The 16,717-nt window shown below is 29.2% G+C and overlaps 1 protein-coding gene across 1 annotated transcript; it reads left to right on the top strand.

The window, feature by feature from the left end:
* The first annotated feature begins 1,990 nt into the window (after positions 1-1,990).
* Positions 1,991-16,453, top strand: LOC130961838 (cysteine-rich receptor-like protein kinase 2). The gene is made up of 9 exons (XM_057887863.1): positions 1,991-2,472; positions 4,581-4,969; positions 7,659-7,737; positions 7,769-7,797; positions 8,579-8,706; positions 14,138-14,351; positions 14,548-14,779; positions 15,542-15,707; positions 16,157-16,453. The coding sequence occupies exons 1-9, from the start codon at positions 2,066-2,068 to the stop codon at positions 16,451-16,453; spliced, it is 1,941 nt and encodes a 646-aa protein (XP_057743846.1). The 5' UTR covers positions 1,991-2,065.
* The last annotated feature ends 264 nt before the right edge of the window (positions 16,454-16,717 follow it).

Raw genomic sequence — 16,717 nt, forward strand, 5'->3', positions numbered from 1 at the left:
CTAATTTCATGTGTTACTATTTATTAATACACACAGTTAATTTATGAAAGATAAATGCCTATAAATATATAATTATGCTATATGTAAAAAAATAAATCAATTACCAAATCAACTATTCGAATAATACAACATATATATGTTAAAAAAAGTATATGTAGATAATGAGAATACTAAACAATGTGAATAATGAATATATCGAATGTTCAATTTAATATGTATGTAAATGATTATATTCATTATTTTTAATTGGATAGTTATTTTTTTTGACTTGGTTTACTCATGCACAGTTAATAATTACTTAATTAGTGGATATTTAATTCATTAGATATGCGGATAATTAATTATTATAATCTTAAAATTTCGGAGATAATTTAAGAGTAAAATATTTTTTATTTTATTGTGTCAATTTTAAAGTTTATTGTTTATATTATTTATAAAAGTCATTGTTTAACTAAAATTTGTATGTTAATTAACAACTACTATAACATAATTTAATGTGAAGTATTTAGTTAACAACATTATCCGATCCCTGCCGTCGGGAACCTCAGAGGAAAGTTGACTAACGTTTCTCCACATTTTATACTCGCATTATTGTTCCAAATAAAAAGCTAGAGGTTGAAAAAAGTGGTATTGGAAGTTTCACCCCAACATACCTAGCTTTTTTGTCTTCTCGATTTGTTAATTGTAAGGACAATGAAATAATGGATCCACTAATGTGTATTATCAATTTTATTTTTAATAATCATTATTTAAGTTTTTATTATATATATATATATAATAACTTCTTTAATAATCTTAATTATTTTCACAAATTATATGTAGAGACTTTTCTAAGTTTGTATTTATTGACCAAATCCAATTCTCAATATTACTTTTAGGTTATTTTTCTTATATTATTGTGTCATTAATTCTTTTTATATATTTTAATATTTATTTAATTTTATATAAATAATTAATTTAATGACTAATTTCACTTACACATACATACATAACATGATTATTTTTTTAACATTACTCAACATATTTATAAAAAAAAAGCATTCTTCTAACAATTTAATTATATTTTTATAAAAGATTATTATAACTATGACTTAATTAGATATATATAAAATTATTTTATACGCACGATGTATCAAAATTATATATAGGGATGTCAATGGGACAGGGCGAGGGCGGGGGCGGGGGATGCTTCCCTACTCCCCATTCCCGCCTTCAGATTTACTCCCCGATCCCGCTCTCGTTTCCTCCCGTGGGGGAATATTGCTCCCCATTCCATTTTCCACAGGGTCCCATTCCCTGCAGGGACCCCATTCTCCATCTATCTGATAGTTCTAACTAATTATTAATTTTCATATGAATAGAGATGTAAGTATCCATTCTATACAAAAATAACAAGATTTTATACAAAAAATTTAAACGACAAGATGGTGACTTCTTTCGAAATGACGCAGTGGGGAACGCAATGGCGAACTAGGGGATAGAGAAGTGGACAAGGTGGGAGACGCAACAATAGAGAGGAGAATGGACACGATGACAAAGTTATGGAAAGGAACGCCGCAAATAGAGAGCACGACGCAGTGATGATCATGGCACGGTGAGGTGTGACGATGCGGTGAGAAGGAAAAGCGGCGAATATATATATGTGTGTGTGTGGGTGTGTGGGTGTGTGTGAAATGACTAAAAAAGATATATGAGAAATAAACTATTAAGGACAATTCAATAAATTTATAAACTTCGGGGATTTGCGGGGATGGGGCGGGGATCCCCGCTCGGGTCTCCGTTCCTGCCTCGGGGGAATTTTGTCCCCCATCCCTATCCCACGTCCCCATCTCCATCCCCACGAAAAAAATTTTCCATAGTCAGATCCTCATTCGGAACAGTTTCTGCAGGGATCCCCGTGTCTCGGAGAGTTTTACCATCCCTATATATATATATATATATATGTGTGTGTGTGTGTTCACATACACATACAATTAGAAACAACCATGAAACCATATTCCATTATCCCACTCAAATTCTAAGTACTCTTATTGAATAAACATTAAAAGAAAAAAAAATAGTAATAATGTTGAAATCATTACCGTTATCACTACTCAAGGTCCTGGCCTTGATCTTCAAAATTTGGTCATGGTGGACCTTATTATTATTAATGTTCGAAGGAGCCCTAGGAGACCCTCAAATCAATTCACTAATCAAGGCTTGCGGAAAGCTGGTCCCAACCATCAGCTTGATCAACTTCAAGAAGATTCTGAATGCAACATTGGAAGACCTGAGAAACCAAAGCACAAGAAAGAACTACTTTGGCACTTCACATAATGTTATGGGAGATGACACTGTATATGGCATGTTCCAATGTAGAAGATACCTTTCTAACACCGATTGCGCCGCCTGTGTTGCCGCTGCCACTGCCGATATCCTTAGTTGCTCCGGTGGGATTAGTTCCCATCTTGTATACGACGGGTGCTCCCTCAGGTACGTATTCGTATATATATACCACCCCACATACACCCCCATTTTATCATTCTCCTACAAAACTCATATTATTATAAACAACAAATGTGAAATATTAGTTATATAGCATCTGTTAGATATATAATTATTTATGTTGCTTTCGATTTTATCAGCTTAAATTTTTAGAAATAGTGGTAGCATGATAATAAATGACGGATTTAAAGATTTTAGAAATGGGGTCAAATTAAATATAACATAACAAAAAATTAACAACATATAATTTATAATATATAGGTCAAAATTAATATATAGAAATTAACATTTAGCTATATACTTTAAAATTTTGGTATTTTTAAATTTGTTTTGTGATATTTTATATAACTAAAATATCAATTTATCATCTGAAATAAATTTTGAAGCATTATCTTTTTTAATATATACAATTATATAATCTGCCCAAAATTCATCTTTCATATTTTTAAAGTCTTATTTTAATAATTTTTATTATTTAAAAAATCTATTCAGTTGTTATTATTGTCATAAAAAAAATCAAAACAAGAAATTTTTTTATAGTTATTATTTTTTTTATATTAATCCAAACCTATTTTTTTCAATAACTTTTCAATTATTTATATATTTATACGCTTTCATTGTTTTTTAAATCTATTTGTTAATTGCTACTAATATATTATAATACACATTATAATTTATATATATTAAGTTATTAACATATGAATTTTTTTAGTATATAATATACTAAAATATATTTAATCTATAATATATATATATTAATTATATAATAATAATAAATTAATAATATTAATTTTTTTAAAAAAATTTGAGGACCATGGCTATCTTAGGCCCCTTGAATCCGTCTCTAATCATAATATATATAATATCAGAATTTTGACATTTTGTATCTAAAAGACCTATAATTTAATTCTTAATGAATCTCAGAAGAAAAAAAAAGTATAAAACAAATAAAAGAAAAAAAGACTATACAAAAGAATTTAAATAAACTAAAAAAACTCTTATTTAAAAGAATATTAAAAATAAAATTATTCATATTTTTTTCTATCAATTTAAATATTTAAAAAGAATAATGTTTATTATTGCCTTTTTTATTTTTTATTATCCTTCCCATTTATTATATCTATTTTTCTGGTTATTTTTATACTAACAAAAGAGTTAGAAAACAAATTTGTTTAACAAAATGTCCTTATTTAATAACTAGTTCATTGAATTGATTATATCAACATTTTAATGTTTAGTATACTTAAAATTATTCTGTCAAATAAAAAATAATTATTATTATTTATAGAAAAATATTATATAAATAAATTATTTTTGTAACTAATTTTTTTATGCGTCTTTTTTTAATTAGTTTTTACTGTGTCAATATACTATATGTTATATCAATTTGATTGAATTTAATTATTAAAATAACTTAATTATATAATATTATTGCTATTATTTATATATATATATATATATATATATATATATAATTTATCTAAAAAATTATATATATTTTAGAACTAATGGTTTTATAGTATGATATTAGAATAAAATTATGATTAAAACATATAAAATATGATATGATATTTATTACTTATATTTTTCTAAAGATAGAAAAGATTGAATATAAGACAAACATTCTTATGCATAATAATTTATTGAATAATATTACATAATTACTAAATATTAGTATTTTTTTAGTACTTAGGTAACAATATTTTACATTCATATTTATATACGTTTTGCACACAAAAAATATATAATTTATACTTATATTTACTAAAAATTTGCATACATAAATTAATATAGTTTGTATTTATATTTTTTAGAATTTGTATACACGAATTAATAAAATTTAATTAAAAATGTTAGAATATATAATTTAGTATTTATGATAGTCAAAATGATGACCAAAAATAATACTAATTAAAAATTGTTGGTCTAAAGAGTTTTTCTAATTTACTACTGTTGATCAATCAAATTTAAAACTAAGAGTTAATAATTGAAAAACAAACTCATCAAGTCTTTTATTAATAATACCAATCATGCTAAATTAAGGTCAGATTAACATGAATTATATATATTTAATATAGAGTTGAAATTGTTTTTAGATATGGACCATTCAGCTTCTTCACTGATGCCATTCGTGGTGTCAATGGTATTCTGTGTGGAAATCAAACTTCAAAGGGAGAAACCAATAAGGATGATTTTAGTGAGGAAGTAAAACAAGTGCTAAACAAGCTACAAATAGCAACACCCAAAATCCCTAATTACTATGCAGCCACAAAGACACAATCAATCTATGCTATTGCACAATGTGTTGAAACTGTTTCAGCAAATAGTTGTCATGCTTGTCTCAACCGTGGATTCAACGACATACAAGGTTGTCTTACCTACACAGATGGTAGGGAATATGACGCTGGCTGTTTTATGAGATACTCTCACAAACCTTTCTTTGCTGATAACCAAATCATTGATATCACACCCTTCTTAGACAAAGGTATATTCTTTTGGAAGAATTTTAAGTATATTAGGTATATTGGTATTCTAACAATTTTAACCATTGATTTCAATTATAAAAAAAAAAGGATTAAGTACTGTTTTCGTCCTTAAGATCTTGGGTGAAAATCAAATTCGTCCTCAATATTTTTTGTTATTAAAATCATCCTTAACGTTATAAAATCTTATAAAATCATCCTTTTATCTATGAATAACATTTTTTAAACAATTTTACTATTAAACAAAAATAAATAAAAAAACAAAATAAAAAACTAAAACATATAACCAACGGAGATCCCTCTTCTCTTACAATAGCAACCCCTTCATCTTCTTCTTCCACACTAAACCAAAAAGACGTTGCATCCTCCCACCCGAATCTTCCAAATTCTCTCCTCGACGGACTTACCCTCCTGTAATGATGCCGTCGTCGACACCTCTCTCTCCACCCTAACACTCTCCCGTCTCAACGAGTGTCCTCACTGTACTCCACCATGGCACCGCCGCCCACGTCCACCACTACCTCCACTTCTTCCATTGGGCCGACCGCCAGCCTACTTCCACCACACTCGCCGCACCTTTTCTGCCATTTTCCTAATCTTGGCTCGCACCTGATTAATGCCAGACATCTACAAATTACTCAAATTACTCAAATCCTTCATTGGATATCCTATTACGGGTAATTCTAAGATTGCACTCCACCTTGGTAAAATCAGTTTTAAGGTTTTGATTTGGATACCTTTGATTACCATGGGCTTTTGAATGTTTTTGTTGAGAATAGTTATTTTGATGCTGTTGATGTTATTGTTAGATAGATTAAAATGAGGGGTTTTGAGAATCAGTATACCGCTTGTTATGAAGAGTATGTGCAAGTAGGGAAGGTTGGATGAGGTTGAAGGGTTCTTGCTTGGCTTGGTGGATGGTGGCAAGGAGCTTCATCGCTGCGAGGTGAGTGTCTTTGTCGGTGTTTTGTGTGGGAGTAATAGGTTTCATCATGCTGTTAGGTTGGTTAGGGAGATTAGAGATAAGAGAACTTGGGTAGGTAGCCAGTTGGATGAAGCCTTGGAAGAAGGAAGATAAAGGGAACATTCTTGGTTTGGTGTTTTATATTAAGGGGGGATTGTTTTTATTTTTGTTTAAGGGTAAAATTGTTCAAAAAATATTGTTTATAGACAAAAGGATGATTTTATAACGTTTTATAATGTTGAGGATGATTTTAATAACAAAAAAGGTCGAGAACGAATTTGATTTTCACCCCAAACCTTAGGGACGAAAACAATACTTAACCTTAAAAAAAATATAATATATATTAATTAAAATCTACTGGTAAGATTACTTGGTATTTCGAATATATTTAAAAAATTTTCTTATACTTTTTATGAAAAAATAAGTACGGAGAATTAAATTTTAGTTAGTCAATACTAATTAATTTTAGAATTTATTATTTATAATTTAAGGTGTAGGATTAATAGTTTATAATTTAGGATTTAAATTTAAAAAATAAAATAATTTTAAAAATGCCAATTAATATTGAATGAAAAAATTTGTTATTATCTGTATTACTTTTTTATATATATACTTTCAATCTGAATTTGAGTCTATCAAAATCTATTAGATGCAGAGACAGATTTAGGAGACCAGAATGATTATGACCTCTCTAAATTTTAAAATTTAAAATATACTTGATATATTATCTAAAATTTTTAACAATATACTTTTTAGTTCAATAGTTAAAAGAAAATATTTTATACTCTAAAACATAAATTTAAATTCTATTTTATGCATTTTAAATTTTTTTTTGTTTTTTCAATTTTTTTTATAATTCTTCTATCTATTATTATATAAAAATACTTTAGTTTTTATAATAATTCTTAATTGAATATAATAAAAAAAATATATACATAAAATTAAATTAGATTAAATTTTATTTTTTTATGATATTAAAATCAAAATATATTAAGTGAATTATTTATTAATATGAATATATCTTATATATTATATTTATTAATTTATTTTAAATACATATATTAAAAGCATTAGAGAAACAAATTTATATTATTTATGTTATGTCTTTTATAATAAGGATAAAAATTAGAATTTTATGAAAAAAAATTGATATAAATAATTTTTTTAAAATTAATTTTATTTTAAAATAATATTAAAATATATAATTATTTTTTTTATTAAAACTTTCTGTTTTAATATGGCACTTTTTATTTTTTGTTTTTAGCCCCTTCTTTATAAGATTTCTGGATCCGCCACTAATTATGTATATTGGGATTGCTACTTCAATTAGTTTAGAATAATTATCGCATTATTATTTTTGTTAACCGTGTCAAAAATATAATTAAATAGTGATGTTATATGGCTAAATTATTTTGATAATTAAGTTAATTTAATAGTTTTTTATATAATAAAAATTAGTTGAAAAAAAAAGAGAAGACGCACGCATAAGAAGAAGAAAAAAGATTTGATTAAATTTGATTACAAAAATAGTTTACCCACTCAATATTTTTCATAATCAAAACATGTTTTAAATGATAGAAATAAAATCGAAATAAATTAAACGTTATTCATTTTTTTACTTTTTTTAAATATTAAAAAAATAGATTTTACTATTATTATTATTATTATTATTATTATTATTATTAATTTTTCAATTCATGAAAACTTCTCCACTCTCTCTATTACAGGTGATTCACGCAAGAAGTTGTATATAATATTTGGTGTTTTGGGAGGTGTAGCTCTTATTATTATGGTCTTCTTTGGATTGTATAGTCGTTAGTTTATGTGCCGGACTTAGTTTCAAGAAAACCATGAGAGTTCCTAAAGGTAAAACTAGCTGAAAAATCTTCGGTTATATATATATGGTGTTTTTATAAATATCTATCATTGTATATATGGTTATTAATTTGTTTTTTAAAATTATATTTTAAAAGATACAATCATAAATCCGTAAATTAAATATTAATTTAGACAGTTGTGTGTCATATGGCATAATGGTATGATAGATTAATATTACATATCACAAAATTTAAGATGATACTTCAACTAATTATTTTATAACATATTGTATTAATATGTTATATCATCATATCACATAAAATTTAAATTCTAAATCATAAATTCTAAAATTTAACATGATACGGTATTATCTAAATATGAAAAGACTAATTTGACTAACAAAATCTTTTAAAAACTTATTTAAAAAAAAGAATAAATATTCCATCCAATTTCTGACAATTATCTCGAAATGACAATGAGGTCTCCAAGAAAAAAAAAAAACACCCAATCTAGTCTTTGATATTTTTTTTTGGAATTGATTAGTCCATGTGCTAAAAAAAACAACATTGACTTTTTTTGATACAGGAGCTAATCAGTCCCATAAAAATAAATCTTAAGAGCCGAATTGGGTATTTATTTTTATCAAAGACCTCATTGTCTTTTGAGATAATTGTCAGGATTATTTTAGATTTTTTTCACAAAATTTAACTTTCAAAAATGAATCTCAACATCATTAGCATCTCTTGTATAGATAAGCACCTCGACCATTTATTCGTTAAGAAGCTTAAACTTGATTTTTTAGTTTTTTTATTATTTAACGTATTTGCAGGTGAAATACCAGGAGCAACCAAGTTGAAAGCACCAATTAACTATAAATACAATGATTTAAAAGCTGCAACAAACAATTTTAACGAAGAAAATAGACTAGGAGGAGGTGGCTTTGGCAATGTATACAAGGTAAACTTAATTTTAGAAATCAAAGAAAATAAATAAGGTCATCAAAGGAATGCTAAATGACAAGAAGTATTTATTGTTTTTATTTGGTACAAATTAAAAATATATTATTAGATTATTAGAATAAAGATATTAGACTGATAATAAAAAATATTGGCCAAAAATAATTAATTCTGTTGGATCTTATTATTTATCTATGAACAAATTAAACATTTAAACTCATAGATTTAAATAGAAAACTTGAAGCCATACTAAACTTTTAAGATATTAGAGTATAATTAAGATCAACTAAAATTAATTAATATCATATATATTTATATAATATATCTATATATTTATTATAGGATTTTATACTTTAATGACTTTAATTCTTCTAACACCTATATATATCCTTGTACATTGTATCTTTTACACACACTCAATAATACACTTTTCAGATTGCTCTCTTATTTCTAATATGGTATCAAGAGCATAGGTTTTTTTTTTCCATAAAAATTCGTTCATAGCCTCTTATTTTCTCCTTCCAATAGTGTTCTTTGCCCCTTTTTTTTATCTTTTTCCACGCTTTGGTTCATCACCGCTTTTATTGCCATTTTTGTCTCGTCGTTGCAAGTTCAACAAGTTCAAAATTGTCACCAGAAACTACTGGACGCGTTGCCTAAAGCTCGTTGTCCGCTTCAGGTTCTCCCTCCTTGCAGATGCCTCCAGCACCGTTGGATCACTCCCAGGATCAACAGCACCGCATTGCACCATGTGTCATGCCAGGTAGAACCCATGGATCCGCTTTCACCCGCGTCACGCCCGACCCGACCCGCCTCCTGATCCGTGTGCCACCTCCTCGCCGCGTCAGCGCTGAAGAGTTTTGCTCCTCTTCTCATGTGTTGCCACGTGTCCTTCCCCTGCTGACGTGGCAACTGAAGTGGCAGACAGTGAGACTCTCCCTAATATTTTTTTGTGACCTCTTTTCAATTTTATCCTCCATTTTTTCATTTTTTTCCTCGAATTTGCAGTTTTTCTCTTTTTCGTCTTTGTTTTTGATATTATGAAAAAATCGGATGTCTTTCAGCCTATTCCTGTTATCTTTAATGGCTCCAACTATGCTCATTAGGTTGAAGTTATGTGAGGAGTTTTTAAAGAGCGAAAATTATGGTGTTACGTAACTGGTGATGTTGTTTGTCCTGTTAAGCCTATTATGACTGAAAAATCAAAAGATAGGACTTCCAAATCCAAGGAAGATGTTGAAAAAGACTTTGCAGAAAAATTGGAATATTGGGATAGTAAAAATCATCAGATTATCACTTGGTTTCGTAACACTTCTATTCCAAGCATTCATTTATGATTCAGGCGTTTTGAAACTACTAAAGATGTATGGGATCATTTGGTAAAACGTTGCACTATTTCTGATCTCTCACATGAGTACTAACTGCTAAAGGAGCTTCATAGCCTTAAGCAAGAACCTGGACAAGCAGTTTTTTATTTTCTTCCTCAGATGAAAATTATTTGGGATCAAGTGACCTCTTGTGAGCCTGTTCTTAAAGATTCCACTGATAATAAGGCATGTGAAGATCATCGGAACCGAACATGTCTCATACAGTTTCTTATCGCACTTACTAATGACTATGAGCTAGTTAAAGATTCTCTTATTCATTAGAATTTCTTGCCCAGTCTTGAAGATGCTCTTCCTCATCTTAAGTCTGAAGAAACGCGCTTGGGGTTGACTTTCCCTAAGAGTGAAACTGTCTTTACTGCCACAGATAGAAAAGATAAATTTTGTCGAAATTGTAACTATTTTGGTCATTTTTCTCAGATTGTCCTTAATTCTATTGAATTTCGTAAACGCAAACAAAAAGACCACATTGGCTCTAATTTCTCGAAACTGTTCTGCCATTATTGTAAGTTCTCGAGACACTTGATTACTACTTGTCCTACTTGACCACCACGTTTGAATTAGAACAAGTATCATTCTCGTCCCACCAATGTGCTTGCTTCTACTGTTGTTGCTGCTATTGAATCCACCAACTCTACCTCTCTCAACCCACCTTCTGTCTTTCTATCCGACATTAAATCTCTTCTTAAGCAACTTCTCTCCTTTTCTGGTAATACGTTTGTTGCTCTTTCCACTCCTCCAAGTAATTTAAAATGGTATTTTGATTCTGGTTGTTTTAATCACATATCTCTTTTGCGTCATCTTTTCTCGTCGTTATCTACCACTACTAATACACCTTCTGTCAACACTGCTAATGGTTCCATCTTGCATGCGACACATATGGGTTTTATTTCATAGTCAAATATTAATCTCCCTAATACGTATTAATTCCAAAAATTAAACTTTAATTTTATCTCTGTCGGTCAACTTGTTGAACTCAGTTTTGATGTCAATTTCTCTATTTTTGGTTGTCGCGTGTAGGATCGTCGGACGAAAAAGATTATTGGGACTGGATGTAAGGTCGGAAGATTGTTTGAGCTCGAGCACCTTCATGTTCCTTCTCCGTCCCTCTACTTTTCACTTGTGGCACCGCCGTCTTGTCCACAACTCCTTAGAAAAATTGCGTCCTCTTATGTCTACGGGTGTTTTAGGTCAAGTTAATAATGAGTCTTTTAATTACATTTCTTGTCAAATTGCAAAACAACCTACTTTATCTTTTCATAATAATTCCTTTCTTGTTTGCTCACCTTTTGATGTTATTCATTTTGATGTTTAGGGCCCCGCTTCCACCGCTTCTATGAGAGGGGCTTGATACTTTGTAGTCTTTATTGATGATTATTCACGTTTTACTTGGGTTTATTTGATGACTAATCGTCATGAGCTACCTCAGATTTATATTAACTTTGCCATTATGATTCGAACTTAGTTTTTCAAAGTCATTAAAATTTTTTGACACAATAATGCTATAAATATCGTGACTCCAAACTTTTAAATTTTCTCACTGAACAGGGTACTTTGTCTGAGTTTTCTTGTCCTGATACCTCTTAACAAAATGGCATAGCTGAACGAAAACACCATCACATTCTTGACTCTGTTCGTGAAATACTTATTTCTTCTTCCTGTCCTGAGTGTACTTGGGGTGAAGCTGTTCTCACTGTTGTTCATGTTATCAATAGGCTCCCTTCTTCTGTCATTGATAACACTATTCTCTTTGAGCATCTTTATCATATTTCTCCCGATTATAACTCTCTTCGCATTTTTTGTTGTGCCTGTTTTGTCTTTCTTTAACCTCATGAACATAATAAACTTGAACCTCAGGCTCGTGTGTGTTGTTTTCTTGGTTATGGCACTGAACACAAGGGCTATCGTTGTTGAGATTCTATCTCTCGACGTATTCATATATCTCATCATGTTGTATTCTAGTAGCATCACATGTTCTCTAGTTTTTGCTCTTTTGAATCCATTCCTTCTATTCAGTCACTATTTTTCACTAACGACAATGTTGATCTTTTTTCTAGTGATAATACTACATGTTCTATCTCAAGTCCATCCATCGATCCCCTCCTATTCCGTCTTCTCCATCTCCAGATGATTCTAGATTGGACGATGGTCCTGCTCCTACTGTCATGCCTCCTCCCTCCACTCGTTCTTCTAGGGTAAGAATTTTACCTCCTTAACTTCTTGATTATTATTATTTTTCTACTATTCTTCATCACCATGAACCTAAATCATTCCAAGAAGCTTCCATAAATTCAAGTTGGCAGCAAACAATGCTGGAAGAAATCCAAACGCTTGAAAAAGTATACACTTGAGACTTGGTTGACCCTCCTTCTTATCAGAAAGTTGTGGATAGTAGATGGGTATACAAGCAAGATCAAGACTTACTCTGATGGTTCATTGACCATTATAAGGCACGATTGGTTGTTCAAGGTTGTACGCAAGAGTATGGTCTTGATTATGAAAAGATTTTTGCTCCTGTTGTTCGTCTCACATCTGTTCAAGCTCTTCTTGCCATTGTTGCGGTCAAGAAATGATATCTCAGTCAGATGGATGTGAATAATGCATTTCTTAATGGGGATTTGAAAAAGAATGTCTATATGAAACCACCTCCAGGATATTCTTGTCCTTCCAACAAAGTCGGTCTCCTTCGGAAGGCACTTTATAGTCTTAAGCAAGCTCTTCGTGAATCGTTTGACAAGTTCAGCATCACTATATGCAATCTCGGTTTCACTTGCAACCCCCATGAGAATGCTCTCTTTATTCATAAAAGTGAACATAGAATTATTCTTCTACTTTTGTATGTTGATGACATGATTATTATTGGAGATGATGTTGATAGTATCTCTGATCTCAAAGCCTCCTTTCACCATATTTTTTAGATGAAAGATCTTGGTTCTCTCAATTATTTTTTTGGTCTAGAAGTCATATCCATAGATGATGGTATCTATCTCTCTCAAGCTAAGTATGCTTCGGATCTTCTTGCTCGAGATAGTCGCACTGAATCTACTCCACTTGAGTCTAATGTTCGATTTACCCCTATGGATGACACTGTTTGGATAATTCTTCTCTTTATCGACAGTTGGTTGGAGGTCTCGTCTACTTGACTGTCACACGACCGGACATCATCTGTCCAATTTATGTTCTTAGCCAGTTCTTGTCAGCTCCTCGTACTTCTCACTATACGACAGTTTTTCACATTCTTCGCTACATCAAAGGCACTCTATTTCATGGTCTTCATTTTTCTGCTCATTCCTCTTTATCCCTTCAGGCATACTCATATGCTAATTGTGCTGGTGATCCCACTGACTGCTGTTCTACTACTGGTTATTGTTTATTTCTTGGTACCTATCTTATTTCCTGGTGAGACAAGAAGCAAACGTTCACTACTGATAAAGCAAAGAAGCTGAATATCGTGCTCTCGCCGACACCACTGCTGAGGTTGTCTCGATTCGTTGGCTTCTGAAGACTTTGGTGCTCCTCAGTTGTCTCCGACTGATGCTTTTTGTGACAACCGCAGTACTCTTCAGATTGCCCATAATGATGTTTTTTGTAAGCGCACCAAACACATTGAGATTGATTGTCACTTTGTTTTGCATCGTCTCCTTATTGATGCTATTAGTCTCATAGCTGTTGGAACTCTGGATCAAACTGCTGATATCTTCACAAAGGCTCATCATCCTAATTGTTTTCGGACTCTAGTATCTAAACTTAAGATGGTATTCTTAGCTCCCACTTGAATTTGAGATAGATGTTAGAGTATAATTAGGATCAATTAAAATCAGTTAGTATCATTTATATTTATATAACATATCTGTATATTTATTATAAGATTTTATGCTTTTATTACTTTGATTCTTTTAGCACCTATGTATACCTTTCTACATTGTATCTTTACACATACATTCAATAATACCTTCTTCAAAATACTCTCTTATTTCTAACATAAGATATAAATTTTAAATTATTTTCACATAACTTAAACTTTGCAATTTACATGTTATTGAGTAGGGAACTCTAAAAAATGGTAAAGTTATTGCGGCGAAGAAGTTGTTCTCAGGTCAATCCAAGAAGTTGGAGGATGACTTTGAAAGTGAAGTGAAGTTTCTAAGTAATGTTCATCACCGAAACCTTGTTAGACTCCTTGGATTCTGCAAAAAAGGTCAAGAGAGAATAATAGTTTATGAATACATGACAAATGGCAGTCTTGATAAATTGTTATTTGGTAAGTTCCATTAATCTTGAGCACTTTTCTTCTATGTACTTTGCTTCAGTTTTTGGATATGGATATTTTATTTACTCTTCCATTTTTAAAATAAGTATTTTTTTACTTTTAAATAAACTTAATAAATAAAAGAACAATTATTATTCTTATTATTTCCATTGGCATTGAGTCTTATATATTAACAATATTGAGACAGGTAAGAAAAAAGGTTGGCTAAATTGGAAGCAACGTTATGATATGGTTTTAGGCACAGCAAGGGGATTGGCCTATCTACATGAAGAGTTTTATGTTTCAATCATTCATAGAGATATCAAAAGTGGCAACATCCTCTTAGACCATGAACTTCAGCCCAAAATTTCTGATTTTGGGTTGGCAAGGTTTCTTCCAAGTGACCAATCCAAACTCAATACTAGATTTGCAGGAACATTGTAAGTTTTCAAATTTATCTATATAATACTTGTTAAAGTAGTTTGTACCTTCACAAAAAATAAAAAATAATTTGTATATATTTTTAAAATTAAAATGTCTAATAAATTATGGGTTAATAGTCAAATTAATTTTTAAAAGTTAAGACATTTTTTAAATTTATCTCTGAAATTTTTTTTCAATCAAATTATAGTATATCAAAATTTTAAAATTAATCATACTTGTCATTCAGTCACTCCATTAATAATATTCATCAATAATTAATATTGTGAAACGTTAATTGACAACATACATGATATCTGACATGTCTAATATTGAACATAAAAATCTATTAATTTAGTTCTTTGTCCCAATTACATAAATTATATTCCCAATATAACCTAACGACTAAATTGATAAATTTTCATAAATATATTTGGTGAGCGTCCAATTGGACATATTAGGTGAGCGTCTAATATTATCCATTAACATTCCACATCATCAATCGTTAACAGAAATTATTAATAGAGTAACTGAAAGATAAATATGACTAATTTATAATCTTTAATTGATAAAATCTTTCACAGTGAAATTTGGAAAACGTCTCATTTTTTATATATTAATTTGACTATTAATCTAATAAATTATATTATATATATTAATAAATATTTAAATTCATTTTTATTTATTGTGTCTATATATATCATATATATTTTAAATACAGTTTTGTCAAATAATATTGTTGTAACTTTTATTTATTGAAAGTTATTTTTATTTTATTGTAGGGGATATACAGCACCTGAATATGCAATTTACGGCCACTTATCAGAAAAAGTTGATACATACAGCTATGGTATTGTAGTTCTAGAAATTATAAGTGGTCAAAAGAGTACCGAAATAGTGAAAAATAATAATAATGATGATGACGACCATGAATATCTTATCAAACAAGTAAGATATTTTTTTAATTAATAATTATTAAATAATTTATTTAATTATCTTTAATATTTTAAATTCATTTGGATATTATTTTTAAAAAATATATTTTTTTTAAAAATTTTTTATAAAAGTAAAAGTGATTTTATGTTTGGATATTTTATATAAAAAGATTTTTTTATTTATTAATTATATTTGAATAAAATAAAATAAAATAATATTTTTTTGTTTATTTATTATGTGAAAAGTATTTTTTTTTTTAAAATATTTTTTAAAAAAACTGTAAATCGTAAATTTTTAAAAAAGATATTTTTTAAAATTTTTTTAATAATTTTATTTTTATTATTAAAAATTTATTAAATATACTATAAAATAAAAAAATATTAAAAAATATTTTTTTATTTAATAACACCCAAACAAATACGTAAAACCACTTGTTCTTGATTAATTATTCACATTAATAGGCATGGAAACTTTATGAGCAAGGCAAGCACCTGGAGTTAGTGGATAAGAATTTAGACCCTAATGACTATGATGCGGAAGAAGTGAAGAGAGTGATAGAGATTGCTTTAATGTGCACTCAGGCATCACCATCAAAGAGGCCCAAAATGACTCAAGTAGTAGTCTTACTCACAAGTAAGGCCCAATTTGAGAATTTGCAACCTTCAATGCCTGTATTTATTGAGTCAAACTTGAAATCTCAAGGAAGCAATTTTGGCTCAAATGCTACCGTCTCTGATTCTATTTTATCAGCTAGATGATTATAAGATGAAGGAGTAGTAATTTCACAAAGTTTTTAGTTAGATCTCAAAAGCATGATTGTTGATAACTAAATCAAACTTGGTTTCTTTATCGGTAAGAATTTGAATAGTTTAAAATTTACTATTAATTAGATAATTGATGTGATTAAGCATTGTGTAGGTGTATGGATGAAGGACAATATGTTAAAAATTAAATGTCATAATTATAAGCAAGTTTTATTATCATGAGATCACATCCATTTTTTTTTTTGTAATGTCAAAATT

This window comes from Arachis stenosperma, chromosome 1 (assembly GCF_014773155.1).
Source record: "Arachis stenosperma cultivar V10309 chromosome 1, arast.V10309.gnm1.PFL2, whole genome shotgun sequence".
Lineage (NCBI taxonomy): Eukaryota > Viridiplantae > Streptophyta > Magnoliopsida > Fabales > Fabaceae > Arachis > Arachis stenosperma.